This window comes from Giraffa tippelskirchi, chromosome 3, assembly GCF_054371585.1.
Source record: "Giraffa tippelskirchi isolate mGirTip1 chromosome 3, T2T-mGirTip1v1.2.pri, whole genome shotgun sequence".
Taxonomy (NCBI): domain Eukaryota; kingdom Metazoa; phylum Chordata; class Mammalia; order Artiodactyla; family Giraffidae; genus Giraffa; species Giraffa tippelskirchi.
The window spans coordinates 39207516-39223235 of record NC_137277.1 but is presented as its reverse complement, the minus strand read 5'-3'; the positions used below and the strand labels follow the sequence as shown (position 1 = coordinate 39223235).

General features: G+C 51.1%; 1 protein-coding gene across 20 annotated transcripts in view; it reads left to right on the top strand.

The window, feature by feature from the left end:
- RAP1GAP2 (RAP1 GTPase activating protein 2) overlaps positions 1 to 15720 on the top strand; it is a 260021-nt gene that overhangs the window by 152391 nt on the left and 91910 nt on the right. For all 20 annotated transcript variants that reach the window (XR_014079510.1, XR_014079509.1, XM_081579971.1 and 17 more), the window contains one exon: positions 2439 to 2523. Coding sequence is in view for 17 of the 20 variants with exons in the window: in XM_081579971.1 (XP_081436097.1) it covers positions 2439 to 2523 (85 nt within the window). In the remaining 3 variants the exon portion in view is untranslated. The remainder of the gene's footprint in view (positions 1 to 2438; positions 2524 to 15720) is intronic.

The following is a 15720-nucleotide window of genomic DNA, read 5'->3' as shown; positions in this document are numbered from 1 at the left end:
TCCTTCCTGCTCCAGCAGCTTCCAGCTGTAGGCATCATTTGGGAAATCACACTGGCAGATGCCCCGTGCTCCCCACCTAATAGTCCTCACCACTCCCTGGAGACTGGTCCAGGGAGAACAGGCTGGCTCAGGGGAGAGGAAGGCTTCCCAGGTGGCTCAGATGGGAAAGAATCCACCTGCAATGCAGGAGACCTGGGTTCAATCTCTGGGTTGGGAAGATCCCCTGGAGAAGGAAATGACAACCCACTCCAGTATCCTTGCCTGGAGAATTCCATGGACAGAGAAGCCTGGTGGGTTACAGTCTGTGGGGTCACGAAGAATTGGACATGACTGAGCACCTAACACATGTGAGAGGGGCTCAGCCCACCAAAGGTTGGGTAGTGGACCCTTTGCCTGGGACTCAGAGACCTAGGTGATAATCTTCTCTGCTCTGGTTCTGAGGGACTAGACATCTCCCACCGTATGGAGAGAACTGGACAGTGTGACTGTGGATAAAGGGTCCCCTGCTCTAGGGTTTGTTTCCGGAGAGCCAGGGTGGCAGTTGGTCAAGTGGGCCCACAAACCGTCTCCAGCAGAGTAAGCCAGGGGTCCTCAGCGAACCTCACACAATCCTGTAAACTCCGAGTGGCAGCTTGACTCTCCTCCTTTCCCTGCATGGTTTTCCCTTCCAGGCTGCCTGTCCCACCAAGAAGCTGCCCAGTCCATCCTCATCTCAGGGGATCTGAGGGTGATGCTCCTGTTCCCTGAGCATCCTTCCCCCCTTCCCTTTCCCTCTTGGGGTGCAGGCCCATTGAGGGGGAGCAGGGGCTGCTTGGAGAGGGTAGAGTGGCTGGAGGAAGCGAGCTTGTTCCCAACCCAGCTCTGTTGGATCCACAGGCAGGCGAGGGCCAGAGCAGAAGGGCACTGTCCACAATGGTAATACCCAAGGCCTTAAAAGGAAAGGGAGGCTGGTGGCTCTGAGCAGCAGAAGGAGCTGCGTGTGTTCCATTGTGTGTGAGCGTGTGTGTGCACAGACACAGGTGTTGAATGTTGGCCCTTTGGTTCTTGCCCTAGTTACAGTCTGGATCAGGTGGGAGGGGACCCCGCTCTCCAATTATCAGCGTGAGCCCCAGGTCCGGGAAGAAAGGAGGAAGGAAGGCAGATAGAGGAGCAGAAAGGGGGATTGGCAGGGATGAGGTTAACGGGGTCACAAGGATCCTCTGCGAAGCCAGCTGTTCACTCAGCCTGCTTGCCTGGCATCCTGGAGGACGGGCTTCAGGGATGGGTGGGGGGGCGTGCCAGGGTAACTGGGCTTGCCTGGCTGAGGGGAGCTGGCCTGGGCTGCTGTCTGAGCCCTGGGGCCAGGGTTTCCTCTGGAAAGATGAAGGGCGGGGCTCTGTAGGAAATGTGGCTTCTCTCATGAAGGGACCTCGGGGTTGGAGCTGTCACCTCGGTTGGCAGAACATGGACTGAAACAAAGTACAGAAGCGTTTTCTCCAGGTGGCAGTGGGCGTCCTTTGGTCATTTAAGTGGGACCAGGTTGGGGTCTGACTCCTGGCTGCGTCAGGGTGAGGCTCTGGAGAAGGAAACAGTTGCAAAACTGGGGGCTTTGTGGCTCAGCCCAGTCTTCTTCGGTTCTTAGTGTCCCAGGAGATAGCCAGGGCATGTCCCGGACAGCAGAGTCCCTCGTCCGGGGAGTCCCCCGGTTCTGCCCAGCTGGCCCTGTTGTATAACTGTTGCTCCGAAGGCTTATCCACGGCACACACTCTATCCACGGCACACACTCTCCCTGCTGATTGGACTGTCAACCAGCACTCCCTGGTCACCAGCAAGGGCCAGATGGAAAGTGGGGAGCGTGTGAGAGCAGCGGACTTGTCGCAATTGTGTTGTCATGGAGACACAACTCTGTTTAGCTGCCTCTCCATGGTCCTAGCCCACATGGACTAAAATAAGTCTTACCTGCAGCTTACACAGCAGGCAGCCCTGTCTTTTCAAAGTCAGCTGTCTGACCAGGATATGTGTGTGTGTGTGTGTGTGTGTGTGTTTAAGGACAGTGGGGACCCCAGGGAGGATGAATTGAAAATGTTTACCCCTCTCTTCTTTTTTTCCTTCCCAGTCCCATGTCTCTTTAGCCTCATGGTACTCAGACCTCAGCATCACAGTCACCTGGAGAGCTTGTTAAAACACAGGTTCCTGGGCCCCGCCATCAGAGAGTCTGGTGTGCATCTGAGAATGTGTCTTTCTAACAAGTGACACTGTTGCTGCGGGTGCAGGGGTCACTCTGGGAGTAAGCCCTGCCTTAGATTTTAGTGCATCTCAGCCAAGAAGCGCACTGACTCTATTTTCTGCACGTGTCAGCCTGTGTCCTTAAGACCAGCTGCTGATAGAGGAGAGGGAGGAGGTGCAGACAGGCCCCTGCTCACTTCTGACCTCTTCTATGTTCTGTGATCTCCTCACAGGAAGCAGGAGCTGGCCAACAGCTCGGATGTGACCCTCCCAGACCGGCCGCTGTCCCCTCCTCTCACGGCGCCTCCCACCATGAAGGTAAGAGGCTTCGGGCTGGTAAGTGGGGAGGGGACGTTGCAGGGATGGGGGTGGGGGGACGTCCTCTTGCTTTGGCCCCAGGCCCAGCTGCTTCTGTCCCCTCCGTGGGGGCCATGGAGCCTCCCCGCACCTCTGGATGCAGTGTCCACTTGAGATAACCAGTGCGGGAGGAAGGTGTGACTGTGAGATACAGGGGTGTCAGGGGCTGGTGAGGAAATAGACTGGGGCTGACTGCGGTGGGCAGGGTGCCTGGTGATTAGGAAGAGGCCTTGTGGAGCTGTAGACTCTGGAGCGAGGGGCCCAGGCGGGGCACTTACATGGGGACACTCAGAAAGCGGCCGGGTGCCTTATGGGGCCACCTGCTCAGAAGGGCTGCCTGGGGGTGGGGAAGGAGGGGTCTTGTGGGCTGGGACCCTCCTGGGACTAGGATGACTCTTATATGCTGGTCAACCTGCCTCTGACTGGCCCTCCTAGGTGGCTCTGTCACCCCAGTCTCTATGGGAGGGTTGCCCTGGAGGTTCTGGGGAACCCGTAATTCTTCTTCCGTTAGCACTTCATTCGCAAGTCTCTTTCGTGGGAAATTGCATCCCAGGACCCCGAGGGGCCTCATCCTCCCCACACGGAGCTCTCCCCCCTTTCTGTCATCTAGCCTTCTGGCTGGGTGGCCGCATGTGCCTGGGCTGGCCCTCAGGGGGACTTTGGCTCAGCTGGTATTGCCGTCTAGGCAGCAATGCGCCTCCCTCCTTCCCTCACCCTTTGCCAGGTGAGGGCCAGCTCTGAAGAAGTCACCTGCCTCCTGAGTCAGCTGAGGGGACATCTAGGCCAACCCCCACCCTGTCCTGAGGCTCTGCTACCCGGTGACTCACAGGGAAATAATTAGGCATCTCTTTCCTGCAAGTCCCTGTTGTACCCCCTCTTCCCTGACCCAATCTGTTGCAAAGTGATACCCTCAAAGGAAGTAGATTAAAACTATCTTCCCATTACCATCCCACTTTGAATGCCCACCACGCACAGAGTGGTGTGGTATGCACTAGGGGGTGATATCCTGGAATGGCAGTCAGAGCTTGCGCCCTGGTTGAATCAGGAATTCAGGTGTGGGTGGGGTGCAGGGCCCACCTAGGAGAGCTCTGCTCTCCTCCTGGTGGGGGCACCCGGGGCATTGAAATCCAGACCATCTTCATCAGCCTAGTCACAGTGCTGGCATCTGAACCAGGTGTCGGGGTGGCTTGTTGGCACAGGGCAATACTGAAACGTGTCGCCATTCTCAGTTTCAGCCCCTTGCTCTGCAGAATTGGGTGGGGGATGCTCATCTCTGTGCTCACATACTGTGCTGTGCTTAATCGCTCAGTCATGTCTGACTCCTTGAGACCCCGCCCGCCAGGCTCCTCTGTCCATGGGGATTCTCCAGGCAAGGATACTGGAGTGGGTTCCTATGTCCTCCTCCAGGGGATCTTCCCAGCCCAGGGATCGAACCCACATGTCTTATGTCTCCTGCATTGGCAGGTGGTTCCTAGATGCCATATGTCACAACTAAGACTTGGAGCAGCCAAATAAATAAATAAATATTTTAAATAAAGAAAAAAAAATTGGGGCTTTATCCTAACTAGAGGCACTGAAGTCATTGAAGATTTTAGTCTGAGGAGTAAGATGACTGTTGAAGAGTCACCCTGGCTTGTGTGGGAGGGAGCAGAGCAGAAGTGGGGTGGGTTGGGAGGCCCCTGCAGGAGTCCAGTGGGGAGAGGATGGTGGCCTGATTCCGGGGGGCCCGTGAGGTTGTTTGGAAGTGGTCAGGTCTCACATTTCCTATGTGGTGAGATGTGAGAATTTGGGATGAGGTAGGGGGCAAGGAAGGCCCCAGGTTTGGAGCAACTGCATAAATGTTACAGTCATTCTCTGAGAGGGAGTGCCCCGGGAGAGAGAATGAGGGCTTAAGTTCCACGTGCTGAGTTGGACAAGCCTGAGACACCAGTGGGGGTGTCAGTGAGCAGCTGGCTATTTGGGGGCCAGGCTCAGAAGAAGGGTGTGACTGGAGGTAAAAACACAGAGTTATTTTTGTCGACATGGGGATTGAAGCTGGGGGTGGACGGGTGGGTGAACTCTCCAGGGAGAGAATGGAGCCGGCAGATGAGAGATTCCTGGGGTGGCCTCCCCAAGTTGAAGGCTGGTGCGGAGGAGGCTGGAGACATGGTGGGAGGGACGGGCAAATCTGGGTTAGTGGTCTGGCGGCTACTCAAAACCACAATGCTCACTTATGTCTCAGTCTTCTCAGCACAGGGGAAGCGGCCATTTTGGGACTGCACTTACCAAGTCATGTTGCCAGCCCAACGCGTCCCAGCGTTGAGCTCAGGGCAGCAGTTGCATCCCGTTCTGTGGGTCCCTGATTCTGGTGGATGGTTTTCTTTTTTTAAATAATTTTATTTATTTTTATTTTGTGCTACACTGGGTGTTTGTTGCTTTTTGTGGGCTTTCTCTATTTGCAGCGAGTGGGGGCTCCTCTTTGTTGCTACTCTGTGCATGGGCTTCTCATTGCAGTGGCTTCTCTTTTTGCGGAGCACAGGATCTAGGAGCACGGGCTTCATTAGTTGCAGCTCACCAGCTCAGTAGTTGTGGCTTGAGGCTCTAGAGCTCGGGCTCAGTAGTTGTGGTGCACAGGCTTAGTTGCTCTGCGGCATGTGGGATCTTCCCGGCCCAGGCATCGAACCTGTGTCTCCTGCATTGGCAGGCAGATTCTTATCCCCTATGCCACCAGGGAAGGCAATCTGGTAGATGTTTATGGTGTGTTGATGATACTGGAATCCTGGTTGGAGGAGCAGGCACTTACCTTCCACGCCTCTGGTTTTGCTTGAGTCTCCTCTGCCATCAGACACTTTTCTAAATTAAGCCCGGATATATGTGTTCTTTGATATGTGGACTGACGTCCCCTCCCTTCCCATCAGTTCCACGTGGAGTCACCTGTGAAGACCTGGGCTCCCACCTGCGATGTCCTCTCCAGGGTGGGATTGGGCCCAGACTTTGAGGTCTGAGACACCACGGGGTGGAGGCTGGACTCTCTCCAGGAGGTCACTGGCCCTGAAGTTCCATCAGCCCCCCTGCCCTCCCAGCATCTGGACAGGGGAGGAGGGTCTGACTTGGTTCCCTGGCAGTGCAGGCTTGGGGCAAGGATGGCAGGGAAACCCCTTTGGTGTTGATTAGCTTGGGAATCACAAAATCTCAGGGGTGGTGATCCATTTCCTTTCCAGGTAAGCTGGAGGCCAGGAGGTGGGAAATGACTTCCCCAAGGTCCCACTGAAGATAGCTGTCTTCTTCCTATGGCCATAGAGTCAGTTCAGTTCTAAGACACAAACCATTCTTGATGTGATGCTCTCATCCCACCCCACACACCAGGGACAACCCTCCTCTAGTTGCTCCCCGCACTGGGAAGGGACTGATGGAGCAGAAGCTGGCCTCCAGACTGAGAAGCACCCTGCAGACCCCTGTCCCCAACTGGCATGCCTGCTGCAACGGGTCCTCTCTGCCCCCTCCCCCACCTCTTTGTGTTTGTGGTTTACAAGGCTTATTTTTTTTTCCCTCGCTAATATGAAACTGAGAAAAAGCCACCAAAGAGATGCTGAGCAGATGGGCAGAATGAGAGCCCAGTTCCCAGCCAGAATTCAAACTGTGGATGGCGCAGGGTGGGCTGGGAGAGGGGTTTGGGGCTGTCTTCCTGGGAATGCAGTGGATCGTTTCCAGGCTCACATTTTTTACGATCCAGTTTTCATGCCCAGATGGATCACCCGGCACCCAGGAGAGCCGTGTGTGTCTCCTGCGCTGTGCCAGATCCCGTGGGGTCAAACTAAGGCCGCCGTCCTTGTCCCTCAAAGAACCTGCTGTCTTCAGGGGGCCTTAACTGAGCAAAAGAAACCATATGGCTCAGCATGTGACAAGCTGCAGTGTGTCCAGTGGCTTCTCAGTGGGGGGAGAGAAGTGAGGATGGCTTCGTGGGGAGGCCGGTGGGGGAGTTGGAAGGGACCCTAATGTCTAGCACGGGGGTTGGTCGACACCCCCAGGAATGACCGTAGAACAACCTTTTGGGCTTGAAGAGGGTGGGGTTGACCCTCCTGATTCTTTCCTAGCTTGCGATAAGTACATGGGCGTTCTGTTGAGGGTGGTGATGCCGGGGCCATGGTGTGACCCTGATCCGAATTATCGCACTCATCTCTGGAGCCCCACCAGGCCTAGTCAGGGAGGTGACCCTCCTCAGCCTCCTCCCTCCCTCTCTGTGCTAATCCAAGGGCAGCCCCCTCCACCCCAAACCTTCCCGTTTCCCGAAGACAACAGGGAGGCCTGAGGTGCCCATGGTGGGGGCAGCAGAAAGGCTCGTTTCTGCTTCGTCCCTTGGCACTTTGCTCTGCATTCCTCACTAACGCCCTCAAAACCCCAGTGGTGGGTCAGGCAGGTGTGAAGTCCACAGAGGTGGGGAAGAAAGTGGACGTTAGAGGAGCCTTCTCTGCACTTCCTGCAGTTCCTGTGGGCAGGGCTATGCTGGGTCTCTGTCTCCTGCCCTCACGAACTGCCCACTAGCCACCCTCTCTCCTGGCCGGTGGGGGTGGGGGCGCTGGCGTTTTTTTTCCAGCTTGGAGCCCAGCCCCAGGCCCGATGCCAGCTCTTTCTTTACCTCCGGTTCCTGCCCCTAGTCTTCTGTTCTCTCTGAAAAGAGACCACACCTCTCTGTCAGGACTGAGTGAGGGGGTGTCACCTCCCATCAGATCCGCCAAGTTTGTGTGGGCGAGGTGAGGGGGCTTTTGTGGGAAGGGTTGGGACCCCTATTGGGTGGGGCAGGAAGGGCTCAAGGACAGCTGCAAGGGGCTTTGGTTCCCCCTCGTTAAGAAAGCCCTGCGTAGGGTGGGGGGCATAACAGTCAGGACTCGCATTCCCCACCCCCAGCCGTGACCACCTCCCAGGAGTTCAGCTGGCTTTCTCGCTGGCGCTCCTGAGAGGTCTGTCCCTGGTCTCCACGCGGACCCTGTTTATGTTGCTGGTCCAGATGCCATCCTCTCAGGAACCACTTCCCAGGAGGCCTCTGATTGCGTGCAAGCCAGTGGACAGGGGAGCCGGAGGGCAGTGCACATGTGATGGGGGGCTTCCTGGCTCTGCATCTGTCGAGGGTACACCTTGGAGGCTTAGCGAGCCAGGAGACATGTGTGTGTGCGCCACCTGCATGAACCCACCCCTCACGTGTGCACGTGGGTATATTGTACCTGATTTTGTTCATCGTTTTAAGGCCAGTTAGCCTACATTTCTTTTTTTCCTTCTCGAAGACATTCTATTTTTTAAAACTTTCTTTATTTTAAAAATTTTTATTGGAGTATAGTTGTCTTTTACTTTTTAAAAAAATTTATTTATTTTAATTAGAGGATAATTGCTTTATAATATTGAGTTGGTTTCTGTCATATATCAACATGAATCAGCCATGGGTATACATATGTCCTCTCCCTCTTGATGGAGTATAATTGCTTTACAATATTGTGCTATTTTCTCCTGTACAGCAAAGTGAACCAGTTACACATATACACATATCCCATCTCTTTTGGGTTTCCTTCCTGCAAATGACTTTAGGTGTAACCGGATTTAAAACATTTACATACATGGAAGTGCATGAATCTTAACTATACACTTTTATTAATGAGCACACCCATAGGACCCATACTCTGATTCAGGAATAGGCTCTTTCTGTTTCCCCAGAATATTCTATCATGTCCCTTCGTTAGTCAATCCCAGCCACCCCCTTCAGAAGCAAACAGTATTCTGAGACTTTTTTTTTTCCAATGTAAATTAGTTTTTACCTGCTCTAGAACTGAATTTAAAAGAGATCACATATAGTCTCCACTTGTTTGTATCCAGCTCAGCATAGTATTTTCTGTGAGATTCACCCATGCTGTTGAGTATATCAGTAGTTTGTTCCTTTTTATCCCCACTGTGTGACTACAGCACAATTTGTTTTATTCTGTTGCGGGACCTTTGGGTTGTTTCCAGTTTTGAGCTATAATGAATAGCCAGATGCTTTGACTATTCTGGCATATGCTTTGTTTTAGACACGTGTTTTCGTTTCTCTTAGGTAAATATCTAGAGGGAAACGGCTGGGTCAAAGGGTAGGTGAATGTTTAACTTTATAGGAAGTCGCCAAACTTTTGGCCAGGTGGTTGTACCATTTTATGTCCCTACCAGCAGTGTTATGAGAGCTCTGACTGCTTGACATCCTTGTCAACATTTGCCATTGTCAGTCTGTTTAATTTTAGCCACTTGGGTGGGTGTGTAGGGAGAGGGTATTTCATTGTGGCTTTAATTTGCATTTGTCTGATGACTAATGACATTGAACACTTTCTCACATGCTTGCGGACCATTCTTACAGTTCCTCTGTCCCTCCTACTCCTTTAAAATGGGGTTGTTGTCTTCCTGTAGGCATTCTTTGCATATTCTAGATACAAGCTCACTCCTTATCTTCATAGCGTCATTGATGAACAGAAGTTTTAAAATTTTGATAATGTTCAATTTATGTGGGTTATTTTTTGTTTTGTGTCTATAGCTTTCTGCATCCTAAGAATTCTTTGCTTACTCTTTATCACAAAGATTTTCTTCCATTTTTTCTTCTAGAAGCTTTCTAGTTTGAGCTATGGATCTAAGATCGATCTCAACTGTGTGCCATGATCCAGGGGCCCCCAACCTCTGGGATCTAATGGCTGATGATCTGAGGTGGAGCTGATGCAATAATAACAGAGATTAAAGTGCACAATAAATGTGATGTGCTTGAATCATAACGAGACCATCTCCTACCCCCCAGTCTGTGGAAAAAATTGTCTTCCATGAAACTAGCCCCTGGTGCCAAAAAGGTTGAGGACCACTCAATAGGCATTGTTGGGCAGCAAGCCCTGTACTTGCCCAGCCTTGAGACTGAACAAGGAACCAGAAGTCAGTGAGAGAGACCTCCACGTCTTAATGGACAGAGGATCTCATGTCTGAAACAAGGTCCTGGAGTGACACTCCACTGTGTGTGGCAGACGGAGGGCAGGACAGGCAGCACGCTTTGCTCTGGGAGGGGAGAGAAAGGTTAACAGTTATAGGTGGAATTGACATCAGGTTGACTCATCGGTTACCAGGGAAACCAGCAGAGGAGCACATCCTTCACTGCCTCTTTGCCCCTTTGCTAAGGTATCATGGTGAGGATGCTCTAATCTGAAGATTAGAACAATCACTAGCTGGGTCGGGGGGCAAGTACGTAGGCATTTACTGATTACACTCTATGACTAAGAGGGAAAGTGTGTATAGGGTGTGTAGGGTGTAGGTGAGGCAGGGACTGGTCAAACAGTGGGGGATGTACAGGGAGCAAAAGAATAGCCATCATACTGGTGTTGAGGTCCATTTATTCTCATATGGATATCCAGTCATTGAAAAGACTGGGTTGCTTTGAGACCTTAGTCAGAAACCTGCTGACTGTATCTAGGCACCCATGCATGTGTATGGTTTCTCTATAAGCCCTGGTGTTTCTCTAGATCAGGGATGGTAAATGAACGACCCTTGTGCCATCACTCCAGCCTTCTGCCCTGATGGCAGATGTCAGTAATGATCACAGCATCCTTGCTCATCAATTTAGACATGGTCTCAGGATCCTCTCCAGCAAAACCCTGTAGGCAGCCACCGCCAGTCGTTTGGAGCTGACATTTGAGATGAATTGTTCCTGGCATCTCTGATTGAACTTGGTGAAGAGGTTAAATTGTTTGCTCAAGGTCCCACAGCTGGTGAGAGCAGAGCCAGGATTTGGACCCAGGTCTGTCTGTGTGGCTCGGAAGCCTGTGCTGTCTTAACCACGCTCCAGACTGCTTTCTGTGAGTCGTGTGAGCTTGTTACTTAACCTCCCCGTCCTCCGGTTTCTTCCCCTGTAAATGGGGACAGTGACCAGCTAGAGGAGCAGGTATGAAGGGTAACGAGGTACACCACGAAGCAACTAGTGGAGTGCTTACCATATAATGGGGGCTCAGTAAATGGTTGTGATAATGATGATGGTGATGACAATGGTGATGATGGTTAGTAGTTCTTGCCCTGAGACACATAAAGAGGACTTTTCTCTAGGGAACTGAGAACCACCAGCTCATGAGTGTCCCTTGCCTGCTCCCGTGGAGACTTCTGAGCTGGAGGCCTTGGGGCGAGGGAAGCCCTGCTTCCTAGAAATTGCTAATGGAGCTCAAACTTCAGGTCTTGGCCTAGGCATCTGGGCCGCTTGGACCTTATTTCTTTCTCTCCTTTGTTTCAGGGAAATAGGCCATCTGGGCTTCCAGAACGATCTCTCTGGGAGCCCTCTCCCCCTCTCCTTTGATTCTCTAGCCCATCTCCCTTTCCTTCTGATGGACCACATGGTCTCCTCCATCCAGGAGGCTCATCCAGTTCCTGTGACCTGAACCCCTATCCCTTTGAGGCTCTTCCTCAAAAGGATGACACAGTATGGATAGCAGTTAAGGACATAGTTTCTGGAGCCCACCTGCCTTTAAGGCTTTGCCATTTCCTAGCTGTGTACTGTCTCAGCTTCATTTCCCTCATTTGTAGAGGAGGATATGAGAGTACCTGCCACGTGTGTTTGTAATGGGGATTAACTGAGATGATGTGCTACAGAAATGTTAGTCATTATTATTCCTCCAGAGAACAACAATGCTCAGAGGGAAAGTCAGAAGGGAAGTACCCTGATTTTTCTGTTGTTAATGTAATACCTCCTCATTTCTTCTCGATTTTCTGCCCTTCCTGGTACCCAGGACTGAGTGCCTCTTCGTATCCAATGAACAAAAATTGAAATTGCATCATATGTGATTGGCCCCACCTGAGCCCTGTGTATCAGACCCAAACCCTGCCTGGTAACTGTGGATGATACTGAGGGTATTGGAAAAAGGCCAAAACCCAAGATCCTGCCCAGCAAAGATCAGATGGACCTGGGGGAGGGGTCTTTAGGGAAGGAGCATCCTTCTGGATCTTGTTCCCGACCCTTGAAGTCAGGCTGCTCTGGGCCAGTCAGGGTTCACAGGCCAGGTGGTCCCCACGGTGACAGGGAGAGCCTGCAGAGCCGGAGTCCTCATGAAGGATTTGGGGATTGGACTGAGTGGAGACCTGATAATTCAAGGCCATGGAGAGTCCCAGGGTTGGCCTTAGAATGCATTTTATAATCTGTTTATTCCCATCAGAAGGTTCCTTCCTAATTCCTTTTGCCTGACGCTATATTGAAAGGAGTCTATATTTCTAGACAGACACTGACCTTGTGCTTTGATAGAGTCCTTGGCCTTCAGGGCATCTGCTTTTTTTTAAAAAAAATTTATTTGGCTGTGCTGGATCTTCCTTGTTGCATGGCGGGCTTTCTGTAGTTGCAGTTACTCTCTAGTTGTGGTGCTCAAGCTTCTTATTCCATTGGCATCTCTTGTTGTGGAGCACGGGCTCTAGGCACACAGGCTTAAGCAGTTGTGGTACATGGGCTTAATTGCTCCATGGCATGTGAAATCTTCTGGGACCAGGGATCAAACCCATGTCCCCTGCATTGGCAGGTGGATTCTTAACCACTGGGCCACCAAGGATGTCCAGGGCGTCTCCCTGGGGATGCTTCTCTTGTGTGATGTTGTGCAGTTCAGTCATCTTCTAGGAACCTCAGTTCCTCCATTGCTAAGACTGAGCCCACCCTGCAGGGTTGCTGTAAGGATTATAGGAGGAAGCAGGTAGGCAAGGGCTTCAGGAAACACCAGGCACCCACATACGTATTATGTTGTTATATGACTGATACTTGTGGTTGTTATCGTGGGCAGTGAGCTAAATGCTTGTGGGGTGGTTTCATTGATTATCCTACTTGTCTTCTCTTCGGGCTGCCATACACACTATTAAACTGAGACCGGCTCAGGAGTGGGGTTCTGCCAGATTCCGTGCCCCGCCTCCCGTCCCAACCCGCCTGCATGCCTCGATGGGGGGGCATGTCATTGACTTGACACTCAGGTCCAGTGTGCCTGGCGCTCTGGGGGACAGTGCACAATGGGTCCTGTGTTTGTTCCTGGGGGGCATCACCCCTGTACTTCTGAGCCCCTTCGGTACTCCCTGTGTGTCCCCCGCTTAGTAGATTCCCTGCTCTTGGCTGAGTATGGAGATGGAGTTTCAGGCCTCAGGGTGTGTATTCATTTCCTGGGGCTGCTGTAACAAGGTCCCGCAAACTTGGTGGCTTAAGACAACAGAAATGGATTCTCCCACAGCTCTGGAGGCTAGAAGTCTGATATCAAGATATTAGACGGAAGGAGCTCCCTCCGAAGGCACTAGAGAAGGAGGATCCTTGTCGGTTTCTTCCAGCTACTGGTGGCTGCAGGCATGCCTTTTGTTTGGGGCTACATGATTCCACTCTCTGCCTCCGTCATCATGAGACCTTCTCTTCTCCCTGGGTCTGTGGGTCTTTTATGAAGATTTAAGGCCCACCTGGCTCTACCTGGATCTCATCTCAAGATACTTGATTATACCTACAAATAAGGTCACATTCACAGAATCTTGGGTGGACGTATCTTTTGAGGGGGCCACTGTTTAACCCACTGTAGGAGCTGTGATGGGAGCCTGGTGAGGCTCCGAAACTCTGCCAGCAGCTGCTCGCCCTTGTGTGGTTAGAAGTCACTCAGGTGTGACCACAGGGGTGTGTTTGTGTGTGTGTGTGTGATGGGGTGGGGCGTTGCTGGCACAGGGCTGGAAGGAACTGGCCCAGAGCAGCCACAGCTCCACGTCCTGAAGGGCAGGACGTGCTTTCCTATTCTTGCTGTCACAGAGCTTGGTACATAAGGAGCCCAGAGTAAGTGCTTCACCAACCCTTAGTGGTTGGTTCTTAATACATACTCATGGTGGTAGTTTAGTTGCTCAGTCATGTCTGACTCTTGTGAACCCATGGACTGTAGCCTGCCAGGCTTCTCTGTCCCTGGGATTTCCCAGGCAAGAATACTGGGGTGGGTTGCCATTTCCTTCTCCAGAGGATCTCCTCAACCCAGGGATCGAACCTGGGTCTCCTGCATTGCTGGCGGATTCTTTACTGACTGAGCCACCAGGGAAGCAATACATACTCATAATAGGTGATTTATGAATTCTTATGGACTGATCCAGCCTTGAGAATGTGGCATTGAACAAAAAAAGCCCAGTATTTTCTTGGAGAGTTTTTATTAGATTTTTTTCTGAAAATAAACAGCACACCCTGTTTTAATTAAAATGATATATGCTTCTTATTAAAAACGTAAGCAATTGTAAAGTATAAAGAAAGTAAAAAAAAAAAAAGAATCTAAAACAAAACCCTAGTAATATTCCCACCATCCAGACATATTCATCATTACTATTTGCTAAATCCGCAGACATCTTGGCATCATGCGCACATTTAGAGGCATAAATAAATGGGATCGGGTTGTTTTTGCTCATTTATAATAAAAGGAGTCAAATTTGATTTTACTTGCATTCAACCAGTGAAGAGAAAGCCAGGTGGCTCAGAAGGAGTCACTGAAGTTTAGATAAATGTTTTTACTCTAGAAGTGATAGTAACCCCTGTAAGAGTCCTCTGAAGATGAGCTAAATTGTTTTATTAAATTCTTTTATTGAAAACAGACAAATCTTTGAGGGTGGAGACATTCATTTTTAAAAAATATTTGTTTGTTTATTTCTGTCTGTGCTGGGTCTTCCTGGCTGAGAGCAGGGGGCTCTCTCTAGTTGCGGTGAGTGGGGGCTATTCTTTGCTGTGATGTGTGGCCTTCTTGTTGCAGTGGCTTTTCTTATTGCAGAGCATGAGCTCTGGGTGCACAGGCTTCAGTAGTTGCAGTTCCTGGGCCCTAGAGCACAGGCTCAATAGTTGTGGCGCACGGGCTTAGTTGCCCCGCTGGCATGTGGGATCTTGCCGGACCAGGGATTGAACTGGTGTCCCCTGCATTACAAGACGGATTCTTAACCACTGGACCACCAGGGAAGCCCCCGTTAATTTTTTGAAATAAATTATTTCCACTTTATACATAGTGTTTGGCTCCCTGTTTTGAAATGTGAGAATCAGGTGGCTTTGGAGGCGAGCTGGTGCCGTCTGTGAATAACCTGGCTCACTCACTGTTTTTGAGGGGAACTGCTGGGCCCTTGATAGCAGCCTGGGCAGAAAGGATCTGCGTCTCCAGGTGTGTGGAGAGGTGGAGGGAGCCTTTCAAGAGCCCCGGCTCAGTTCCACGTGGAAATCAAGCAGAACCCCTTGTGGGAGTGAATCGGGTTTGCTAGCAAATGACACGGCTGAGCTGATTTGATTTGGCGGCAGGCTGGAGAGGTTATGTGTCACAGAACATTTCAGTTTTGCAGGGTCGAGACATGATGCTAGAGAGTCAGAGTTCCTTCCTTCCCATGGATCTGTCAGAAGGTTTGTGTTAGTTTCTTATAGCTGCTGAAACAGATGACCACAAGCGTAGTGGCTTAAGACAAATGGATTTCTCATCTTCGAGTTCTGGAGGTCAGAGGTCTGAAATGGGTTGCATGGGACTAAAATCGAGGTGTCCATGGGACCACATTCCTTCCGGAGACTGTAGAAGAGAATTTATTTCATTGCCTTTTCCAGCTTCTAGAAGGCCTCCTGCATTCCTCGGCTCCTGCCCCCATTACTCCATCTTCAAAGGGAGCAGCAGTGATCGGGCCAGGCCCCTCCCACACTGCCATCTCTCTCATCCTCTCTCTTCTGTCTCTTTCTATTATAAGGACGCTTTTGATTATATTCCTGGATAATCCAGGATCCTCCTCTCACCTTAGGGTTGGCCGATTACAATCTTAATTCCACCTACACCTGAATCCCCATTGTCGCCCTTAACCTCACACACTCACAGGTCGTGAAGATTAAGGACAAGAGTGTCTTTTGTAGGTGGGCGTTGTTCAGCTCTGACAAGCTCAGGCCACCTTCATCATTCAGTAGGGGAGGCTGGGTCCTGTTAGAGCTAGGTTCCTCTTCTGTAAAGTGCAGGAGATTTTTTTACCCCACTTCCTAGCAGAAACCCTTGAGGCCCAGCACACAGTAGGTCTTCCTTCTATGGGCTTCTGTGGCTCTGTAACTGATCTTTTGCCTGCCTGATTTCATTACTTTGTGAGATCATGACTGATTATATGATTTCAAGTGTCCTCCCCTGACCATTGGAGAAAGGAACGGCAACCCACTCCAGTAGTGTTGCC